The sequence below is a fragment of the Brienomyrus brachyistius genome, chromosome 1 (genome assembly GCF_023856365.1).
Source record: "Brienomyrus brachyistius isolate T26 chromosome 1, BBRACH_0.4, whole genome shotgun sequence".
Taxonomy (NCBI): domain Eukaryota; kingdom Metazoa; phylum Chordata; class Actinopteri; order Osteoglossiformes; family Mormyridae; genus Brienomyrus; species Brienomyrus brachyistius.
Window position 1 is genome coordinate 48,645,237 of NC_064533.1, and position 11,579 is coordinate 48,656,815.

At 41.2% G+C, this 11,579-nt stretch overlaps 1 protein-coding gene across 1 annotated transcript in view; it reads right to left on the reverse strand.

Annotated features, from left to right (window-relative positions):
• LOC125717665 (potassium voltage-gated channel subfamily H member 7-like) overlaps nt 1-11,198 on the reverse strand; it is a 69,828-nt gene extending 58,630 nt beyond the window's left edge. Inside the window, exons 1-2 of the mRNA XM_048990880.1 lie at nt 10,812-11,198; nt 9,773-10,003 (exon numbers count right to left, since the gene is read on the reverse strand). Coding sequence (XP_048846837.1) covers nt 9,773-10,003; nt 10,812-10,887 — 307 coding nt within the window. The 5' untranslated portion in view covers nt 10,888-11,198. The remainder of the gene's footprint in view (nt 1-9,772; nt 10,004-10,811) is intronic.
• Between the last annotated feature and the right edge of the window lie 381 nt (nt 11,199-11,579).

Here is an 11,579-nt window from a genome sequence, read left to right on the forward strand (position 1 = left end):
TATATTAGCGGAAGGTTTTGGGTCAGAGCGCAGGGTCCACCAGCATCCAGTGCCCCTGGAGCAGGCAGGGCTAAGGACCTTGCTCAAGGGCAATATAATTACTATGCTGGCCACAGGATGCAAACCCATGACCTTCCGGACACAGGAAGAAACTTATAACCATCATAAGCTACTACCCACATACAGACGCCAGTCAAAGTTCAACTGCCCATAGATTCCAGAATATGTAAACAACACGGAGGGTCAGGTTTTTGTTCAAGGGTAAAAACTGGCAGTGAGGTTTCTTAACTCATGGTACGTGGGATCATCCTGTACTATATGTTACCATCTATTTTAACCTGATCCGGCTAAAGAACCAACCGCAAGGGGGTTAACCTGCTGACTTAGAGAGTATTAGTATCAAATTTGTCCTACTACTATGTCAAAGTTCATGTAATATAAGTACTGTAGAATAGTTAGGGAAATCCCATTTATCCACTTTCCATATGCATTTATTCATTTATTCATTCATTCCATCGCTTATCCACAACAGGGTTGCATTGAGCATCTTTTCCCGGAAACATAATGGACATGATCTAAGAGAAACTTTGATGGGAAACTCTTTGGTCCGCTGACCAAAGTGGACAATGTGAATAACATTTATGGCTGGAACTCTGCCTTAAAAATGCAGGGCAAGATCTCAAATCAAAACTTGTTAGATAGCAGGGGGTGGAGGGTTAGAAAGAGTGGAGATCTTCAAAGGTTTTGGATCCGTTTGAAGCAGCTTAACGTAACCTCTTCTTGTTTTTGTCAGAATGATTGGATATGCACAATGAGGCGCATATTAAATGGTCTAGCTGGGTGTGTGGTGTGTCCTGCAGGTGTTTAATTGAGTACAGATGGTTGGCATTGTTTCCGAATCGGTGCATGCTTCAGCAGATGAACTGTAGCATGTTCACATACCATCCTGGTGTGAATTTTATTTTGAAGGATTGGTCAATTTTATGCATTATACTGCCTCAGGGTTCGGGGGGGGGGGGGGGGGGCTGCTTACTGCCTGTTATATATTGCAAATTGTTTCTTTTTTCATCCGTAGAGCAAAAAATAGCTTTAAATACTCTCCGATTTGTGACAGGCATTGCCGAAACAAAAAAAAAAACACTGCACACATATTGTATCCTCAACCTTGAGGTAAAGACTTAATGTCATTGTGGTACTGAGAGAGATTCCTGCTGTTTTGCCTTCAGGCTGTGTGAGCGGCTCACTGAAGTTTTTAGTTTCCTTCAGTGTGACTGTTGATATTACTGAGCAGTAAATCTACAGTAAGGTCGTAAATTAAGGTCTTATTAATGGCAGTGGTGGAAAAAAAGGACATCTATATTATGGATTTATTAGAAGATCACATTTTTATAGGACATTTTGTTGATCATCACTGACTTGGAGGCTCGCTTTAGGGATCATAAAGAAAAACAATAAATATGCTGATTTATAGCTGTATAAATGGATATGGAGTTTGCATTCCCCTTCACTAGGATTGTGAGTTCATGAAGCGAGGCGAATGTGCAACTTCTCTGGCTGCGGCAGATGAAGAAATGAGAGGATTTCAGCCTGATGCCTGGCGTGCAGGGCGACTGACAACAGACCAAGATGAGTAATATAAATAAAAGCAGGACAGGTGACCATCATCGGCGAGCTATAATAAGAACGTTCACTGTGAAATGGTGGGGTTTTTCTGAGAGAGTACTTTCATATATTCTAAAAATATCTCTCCCCGCTGCCGACTTCCTGAGGCAGCCGGACATGTCAATCAGGGGGAGGCTGCACAGCTGGACAAGGGACCGGGGGCACCAGAGCAGGGGGCAGATGTCTTGGGGGGGCACTTCTGGCTGGATGTCTCCAGGCCACACAACCCTTGGTTGACTCATTAAACCTGCTGAGACAGACACTGTGCCTTCCATCAATTTTTAATTGGAGAATTATTAAATCTGACTATTGGCTGGCATTCAGTAAAGGCTTCCTTTCACTGTGATATCGCAAATTGTTTCTTTTACTAGATGTGTTGCAATATTCAGGGTTATACAATAGGGCTGTGACAGGGTCAGACCTACATTCTGCAGAATACTTCATCCGCTGCTTCTATATTGCATGAGCAATCGATTGATCAAACCCTGCCCTTTGAGGGAACCATTCTGCTGCTAAGAAGCTACCATTAACCAGAACAGACTATAATTCTTCCTACTTATATAGCCACAACCAGGGCAATTCAAGTTAAATAGTCTGTATTAGAGTACAAAATGATGACCCAATCTGGGTTTCGAACCAGCAGCATGCTGTTCATACCCCTACCCACTATTAAAACTGCTGACATTGTTCGCTGACCTACTCTATCGTCACACCTGGGAACGTGTAAATGTTTTCTTCCGACTGAAACTTGTTCAAATGTGATCAGATCGCCAGCATAACCAAAGCAAAGTCGAACAAACAAACAAATAAATAAAAACAAACAAAACACAAGCAAGAAGATCAAACAGACCTGTCCCGTAGGTCCTACACGGTAAATACTCAATCAAACTGAGAAGATACAAGGTGAGCAGTGGTGCTGAGTAGCACAGCGTAAAGTCGTGGCTAGCTGTGTAATGCTAAGACAATTTGCAGTTTGGCACTAATATATTTTAATCAAGATGCTTCAGTTCGATCTCCTATCCAGTTATATATAATTAAGATCGTAGACCTAATGACATCCGATGGGCAACTAACCAATGCAGTTAATTTATTAGAAGGACAGTAATAATGACCGAGAGGCATATCCTCTCTGGCTGAACCTGAAAAAGCAGTTATGTAGGATTAATAAAGTAATTTTACTTTTTTTTTTTCTTCGGTGATATATTCTTATGGCGTTCAGGAGTTACAATGCTAAGAATATTCACGACTGAGTCATTAAGAGAGCGTCCAGGAGCCAGTAAAGGGGCTTTTACTCATACTGTGGCATTAACATCGCTAAACCACAGTCATAACATTACCATCATTTTCCAAGTAGGCTGAAGCTAAAACAATAAATGAATGAATATAACAAAGCATTTTAGTATGCAAATGACAAGGGTTTGTATGGCACAAAAATTTCTGTGAAACAGTAAATGACTCGGTCTTGTATTACGTCGTACAATGGTATCGTATTATGGTACCCAAATGGAATTTCCCATTTTCGAGATTAATCACTCATACATGGCGCCTTGGGGTTAGCTTTGTCAGATAAAACTCAAAAAATTGCTTTAGGTGTGACTTTCCTGCGAATAGCCTTCGGAATGATCCAATTTGGACACTGTAAGCAATCTCGTAATTATGGATCTGTACTATAGCAACTACCAGAAGAGCTTTGTTGGTGGTGTCACCTTTTCTGAGGGGGTGGGGGGTAACTTCCATGATTGAATATGATTCTATATTTGCTGCCTGGACTCCGTTACTGTGGTGATGTTACACCAAACCCCTGATAATTACACAGTGAATCTGTGTAAATTATAAGTGGGAAGCACCGCGGAGGGCGGTAGCCAAGCGATAATTGACATGTGGCCACAGATTATGTGCAAAAACACTATTTGTATTTATTTCCCTCACACACAAAGGATTTGGAAATAAACATTTGTTTAGAAATCAGAAACACTGGATTATTTGGTATGCACTATGTCCTTCTACCAGATCTACATTATTCTGTTAAATTTAAAGTCAGACCCTGTGACCTGAATGCATCTGCAAATGACCAATGCAGAGTTTATAAGGTCCCCTTTCAGATGAATAAACAGACTCCTGGATAAACCACAGGGACAAAGGAAACAAACCTAATTTTGCAGGTCTTTCTGCAAACTCCATGCAACTACTTGGAGTCCTTTGCGGTTGGTTGTTGTTTATTTCCTGAAAGAAATATTAAAGTGCCACTTGTTTATGTTAGGAAGGAATAGGATTGAATTAAGGCAAAGTAACACCTCATTATAAGGAGCATATGTCAGGCAGTGCTGTGTTAGCATTGTAACCCCTCAATCTGCAAAAACGAAAAAACACAGCCTAAAATAGATCAAAGATTTTATTGTCAGCTCAGTTTGCCAATAACCATCATGGCAAGATCTGTTCTGAATTATAACACAATATCTATGCAGTTACATCTATCCATGGCAGCTTATCTAGTACATGACCAAGCACAGGCAGAACAAGCAGATTCCATATACAGAGTGATTTGGGGAATTGGAAACCCCTTATTTTTGGTGATGTGGGGCAATAGATCTACTGAGAAACGGCTACACATATTTGTGTTCAAGCGCCAAAAGTTTATGTTTCCTACGAACACTTTAAGCAACGGAAGATTTTCACAGCTTTGGGAATGATGTGTGATGTAAGCCTATTGGTGGTCCTTGACTGTTCTTTTGCATCATCTGAAAATAGAAAGTTTCTTACATTGAAATTTTCAGAAGACTTGTGAACTTGAAAGAACATAGTTAATATTTCAGACAGGTCATCCTGTTTCAGAAAGATGGATCAGTCAGAAAGAAACATCTAGTTGAGGTTTAAGTAAAATATAAATGTTCAGAGAAAAAATATGTCCTTGGCGAGTTTTTTTTTTTGTTACCTAAGGCTGGTGCTTCATAAAGAGAAAGACTGTCAAATGGAGGTCTATGAAGAAAAGCTGTATTTAAAAACTTGCCTCTATGAAAGACAACTGCAATTAAAAACTTCTCTTGTGTCTTTCTTTTGGTATAAATTCGCAGAACAGATGCCTTTCACAAACCAAGTACTTGTCTTATAATTTCTATAATACTAGATGTAATGGATAAATAATCATGTATATAGAAATATATATACATTTTGACACAAACATGCACAAATGCATGAGCGCGCACACACACACACACACACACACATATTAAATAGTCCAAATTGTGGAAGACATGGACTATAGTAAGCAATGAAGTATAATGATACAAGTTGTCTTTGTGTGACCTGCCAACCAGGACATGCACGACACACTGACACCTTGCACGTGCCCTAATCCTAGCTGTCAACACGACAGTGGGTTCACACAATAGAGAAGATCCTCTTTCAGATTCTACACACTAATACCATATGGCTCCTCTTTTATCAGGATTTACCAGCAGCCTCAGTCAGACTCACAGTGCAAACTCCATGCACAGGCTGAAATGGCTTCATGTTTTCAGTTGAATTTACCTCCTAAAAAGTTTTCCCCTGACCCCTTCTGAAGTCTTACAGTCATTACCAATAGACAGTCAGCAAATTACCTTATGTATAATTATGATTTCTTTTACATGATTATTAAATATTAAATTAAATGAAAACAAAAACCTTTACCTTAATTTACCTAAAAGATGTGCATCTTAATAATGCTGACTCATTCCATCAAAAATTATAGCATCTAATATAACGTCCCACTGCAATTCTTGAATTTCCCTTCAAAAAAGCAAAAAGTACTGGTTACTTTGGTACACCATGTCTGCAAAAGGGGGTAATATTTCAGTGATGAGCCAACTTAGGATGCTGCCGTGACTCAGAGGTGGAAATCCCATGAAACTCCTGTGTACCTGATACTACTGCGCCAACATTGGTTATTTAATATTAATCAGGTGACCTCAACCATGGCACAGTCCCTCCAGGGTAACCCTACTGCCTCATGACTCCCGGGTCGAGGCTTAAAATCCTGCCACCACTCTGTATATGGAATTTGCCTGTTCTCCAGTAGGTGTCTTTAAATTGCCCATGGTGTCTATATATGTCCTGTGATGGACTGACATCCCGTTCAGGGTGTACGCTCCAGCATCCGTCTATAGTGTGTGGGGTGCAGAAATATTGTTTTTATGTTTTGGCATTATATTATCATACTTCATCATTAGATAATCATAATTAATCCAGTGGGGATATCTTATAGGACTGTCTGTACGGTGAGTATCGCTGTCGGGTATTAATTCACTCGTGTATTAATGTGTCCCTGCTGAGGATGTTTGCTATGTTCCCAAATCGCAAAGTGACATTTTCTCTAATCTTCCAACTTCCCTCAGTGGATCTTTCCCATCTCCAGTACTCCACAGCACATGCAAACTGTTGCAAAAAAAAATGCATTAAGATAAATAAGATTCCAGCTGCTGGTTACTTTACAGTGAGGGAGCGATGCGCTGATACCGTGACACTGGAAAGTGGCTGAGTCAGCTACACCATATAATGCGCCATACTGTTGGTACTGACTGTTTCCCACGTGCTTCCTGTGGCCAGCTTTTGACATTTCCCCGGCAGGCAGTCAAAACATAAGAGCACAAGAAACCCTCAGCGCGAGAAATCCAGACTCTCTTACATCGAATCTCCTCATTGGATCCTCTAACAAAATTATATGTCAGCAACAGAGCTAATTTTTCCCTAAAACAAAATTACTGACATTAAAATAGGGCACACTGAGCACTCAAAGAAGTGGTTTTTTTTCCATGTTTTCCAACCATATGGGAGAAACCATAAATGCAGCCATCAGCTCCTGGATACCTGTGACATCGATGTGGTATCGATGTTGGAGAGGCAGACATACTGATGAATTGATGCATGTGGGAGAGATGTTTATTTTTAGATACTGCCTGTTCACCTTGTGTCTACCTTCCTCCTGAGTGTATCTCTCCGGGATAGATTCAGTGAACTTCACCTGCCCTATGAATTAGAGTCACCTCTGAAAGTATATGAGATGATGAATAGCAGAGAGTAGCTCAGACAGAGTGACTTGAATTTGCTGAACTCCCTTTCCCGCCTTTGAATGCTGTGCAATTTTTAGATCAGTTACTGGTGGATATGATGTCACGACAGTCGAAAACAGCATGCAAGATGTTTAAAATTAAACCTCATAATCCACAATCCAGAAAAAAATTACTTGTCTCAATCAAATTTGCCGAATTCATTCCATCCATTATCCAGTATAGGGTCGCAGTGAGCCTGGAGCCTGTTCTAGGGATTGTAGGGCACGAAACAGGGGACACCCTGAATGGGATGCCAATCCAACACAGGGCTCTCTCTCTCTCTCTCTCTCTCTCTCTCACACACACACATACATACACATAGTTACTCACTACAAAGCTACTACTGCACCTAGAATACTCAGAGGACTCGCCTAATTCAAATTTTCACATCTTTGTCAATAAATATACTGTATACAATAATTCCTGCCTCAGTATTTTACTGTGGAATTCCTAATAGATTTACGGGGGATTAGAAGAAGAGTCATCTGACTGTCTTTTAACTTGAGGATTAAAAATATCAATCCCCATGCTAGTCCTGAAGCTGCGCTGAGATGGGCCTGTCCCGCGATATGCATAGGGAATACCACAGGCCTGAGTGCGGACGGATTCAATTACAGGCTCTGGGATTGCACTGAAATTACACCAAGGATCCTGGATCTCATAGAAAAAAAAAAAAACAGTTGGATCTGACCATTTTTACAAATTGCCCGGATTCAGAGAAATGCGACTCACTGCAGAGGTGAGAAGTTTGTGCGCCTAATCTGCTCAATCATAAAACAGCGGTTCTGCTATAGTGTAGTTTAACGCATCATTAGAAATAATGCCCCCCCCCCCCCCCGCGCCCAATTCAGCAAGGTACACAATGGACTCCCCCAGAGGGTCAAAGCTTTAATGTTCTAACCTGTTATGCTCCATTGACAAATCTGCTCTTTCAGACTCCATACTATGTAAGACAATATTACTATATAATCAAGAGAAATCCTGCATGAACAAAAGGAAAGACATAGAAATTCGACACATGCATAGAGCAGGGGATTCAAGCTTACGAGACTGCAAGGTAAAAGGTAACTGTGCTAACAAACTACCAACTACCATATAGCAGTTCTGGTTTGTAACTATATTGTAGTAAATGAGGTGTGACAGAGACACCCCTGGTAGAGTGCCTGAGATAAGGGAGGATCGTCTCCATGTCAAGGCTCTCCAGGCCTCCTTCCCCTGACCTCATATGCCCCCCCGTCCCCGTCTCAAGCGATTTGTTTCGGGAGTCGCGTTTATAATGTTACGCCTGAGCTATCAAGCTGGTGGGTTTGACATTCAGCTTGCGGCCATGTGTCGCGTGTCCAACCTTGAACTCAGTAATCATCCACTTCCATCTTTTAAGCTCATTTTTCAGTATTTGATATTTTGATTACAGCCAAACGATGCTCCAGTGAGGTGCCGTGCTTATTTGCTGTTCAAATTGCATGAAAACAAAGCAAGATATTTCTTTTATCTCCGGATTTGCATTAAAAACAAAAAATAAACTGTGGCGCCTGCCAAAGTCATCACCCCCCCCCCCCAAAAACAAACAAACAAATAAATAAATAACTAAATAAATAAATAAAAATTGAATTTCAGCTGTCGTTTAGGGGGATATAAATTACTGTAATATAATGTGTGATGATCTCTTTTGAACTTGGTGATGCTATACTCTTGCAGTTTCCACTGATGATGCCCCCAACGTCCTGTAATGAGTGTCGCATCTTCTAGGCAGAGACATCAAAGTGAGAGGTCCCTGCTGTACGACACCATTGATTAAATCCGCACTGTTGCACCCCCCTAAACAATGAAAACGCCGTAGCTGTTTCACCCTGTACATGTCTAATAGACACTGTCTGCATTATCCTCAGTCACTGACAAGTTGGACGTGCAGCAGGAGAACCCAGGTGCAGCAGGAGAAGGGGAAGCATTAGATCGGCAGCTGAAAAGCAACATTTTTACGTCATACGCTTTATTTGTCGTTCTTTAAATTTTCTGATTAAATATTTCCTTCCTATATCTTAGTTTGACCCACAAAGAGTTTGATGATGCATTTCAAAAACATGGTAAATCACCAGCGTTGATTTTGATGGTTCTATCCAGCCATCCTCTAAGTGCTTATCTTGCTCAGACTTATACTTGCTAATAACTTGCTCATATTGTCAAAAACTTCATGGTAGAAGTCTAGGGTTCGCCCAGGATGGGCTGCCAGTCTATCATAGAAAGCCTACTCACATGTACACACTATCATACGTTATGGGCAATTCTTTGGGGTCTCTAAGACCCCTAACTGCATGCCAGAGGTGGAATTCAAACCCCCCCAGCCTTTAGGTCTGTAAGGCAACAATACTTCCTCCTGAGTCCCTCTGCCACTCTAGGTCATTAACTGTTGAGTAATTACCAAAGCTCTATTTTTACTAATGCTAGGTAACGTCCATGTTCCCAAAAGCAAGTCCACGTTGCGCCCCGGTCTGACATTGGTTCAGTGCTCCATGGTGTACCTCTTCTAAATTTACAGGCTTTGCAAAGTGACCCACACGGTTTTTTTCCCCTGATTTGCTTGGAGTAATTGAGGTTAAGTAGCTCATTCAAGGATACAACGGCCAGGCTTCTCCTGAGACTTGAGCCAGCAAAGTTTAGGTAACGAATCCTCACCCAAAACCACTTCTCTACTTCTGTCCCTTCAAAACGGTGTGGAGTTCTAGACACTGCAATGGAGTTGTTTCAGATTAAGGAAAACATCTCACCGCTTGTGGGTGTTTGCACCGTAAACTGTGATCCGAAGGATGCTTCACAGAAACTAAATCTCTTACTGGCTTGGATTTACAGAAACACGACTGAAGCAAAAGTCGATATGCTTATATTTCTTGCCTTATCAGATTACCGTTGTACTAAACATCACCATGTTTGTTTGATTGTAGTTATTGCTGTAGTTATAGTTATTTCGGATTATCCCAGAGGCCACAAACTCCTCCCTCCCTGCCACAGATTTACCCCAGGCTTACCGTCCTTGCGATGGTATGTGATTTGCACTTTTCTCTCCTCAGAGTCCAGCAGGGCCTGAGTCACCTGGGCGACCGCGTGCCTCTTGGTCAGCTCGCCGTGGAGGAAGTCGCAGACGCATGGCTTTTGTATGACGTCCGACCTGGAGAAGCCCGTCATCTCACAGAAGCTATCGTTACAGTAGATGATGGCACAGTTCTCCACTTTGGCGTTGGCTATGACGAACCTCTTGTCTAAAATAAAGCAATATGTATTTCATTAAGGTTTCCCTTCCATTTTTAAGGGACAGATTCCCTGAGATCATTCCCGAGGGGCTTTTGAACTGCCCTTTATGATTCACACCTTCAATGTGTGTGTTTATCTTCCACATAGGCCTACAAATAAAACCACAGGCGGGCAAATCATATAATTTACAATTACAATTTTCTTTTTAAAAATACTTTAACTTTTGTGTACGTAAAAAAAAATGAGAAGCGACTAAAATTAAGATTTGACATCTCAACTTGTTATCCATAATGACGATAATGCATAACGTGTGAAAAAAAATAAAACTCCGCCTTTATCTTTCTAAATAACTGAATATGTAGCGTAAATAAGTAAATATGTGTTCAGGTTCGTTTTAGAATGCAGTGCTCAATTAGTATGTAATTGATATCCTGATAAATAAATGCGGTGGATTTCTCAATGACTGCAGTCGGCAATGTTTATTTCTCGCAGTTAATACTTATTCACGAACTGCCTTTTCTCGGACGTTCTTACGAATTCGTCGATCTCTATCTCTAGATAGTTGCATCATAATGTTAGTCAGAAAACATATGTTGAAGTTCAAGTTAAATATCGTTTCTGTTCTCCTAATGAGCATCTCACTTAAAATATTTTTGTAAGTTGCCTCGACACTCTAACGTTGCCATTGATTTCCATATTCCACTTTTTTTAAAGGCAGAAACACATTGTAAAGCCTTCTTAAAACATGCATCGTATCCTGCTGTATACTTTATAGCTTAAGTGTGCCATAGAGGGGTATGAACGCACAGTACTTACTTTGTCCCTCGAATTTCCGTATAATAATACCCAGAAACGTGTTCTGAGGCGCGACATGACCTCTCCGAACAGGCATGATTAAAAAATATCTTCAGCCGCTTGAGTGTAAACCCGTTTTAACTGTGATCTCTTAAGTTACAGCCGATGTAGCTTGATGAGCTCCCGGTTGTCACAAACCATCCTCGGCGCACGCAAATCTCCCACTTCGTGTGACCTTTCTCTTTTTATTTAGCTGCGCTCCCGAAAGTCAGCGCACTGCAAAGCCCAAGGCGACGCCGAAATAAGGAATCGGGGGAGAGAAGGTGTAGTAAGATTTTGCTTGACGAACATCTCAGATCGCCCTGAAAGGAGGGATGCGATCCTGCCTCTCGCAGTTACGAGCGTGTTCGCAGGCTACGGAAGACTGATGCTGATCTGTCGTGGGGAGTGACGTTACCCCTCGGGGGTTTAGTACGCGGCAGTCAGTGGAGGCTCTTTAGCCGAGGTTAAGCAGTTCGAAAAGGAACATGTGTATGATGTTTTATAAATGTGTTTGCGGAATTTATGCAGGTAACAGCCGCAAGGCAAACAGCACGTGGATTTACTTCCCGAGCCGTATAGAACATGAAAAGAAAATGATTTCAAAGATAATAATAGTAATAATAATAATACCGGTTTAGTGTGAAGCTTTTAAGTGTATTATATTATGAAAACGGATATCAACAAGCTCTTTTGGAGTCATCGGTTCCCGCGTTATATTTGTTACTTGTCCATGGTTCTGAAGTTTTC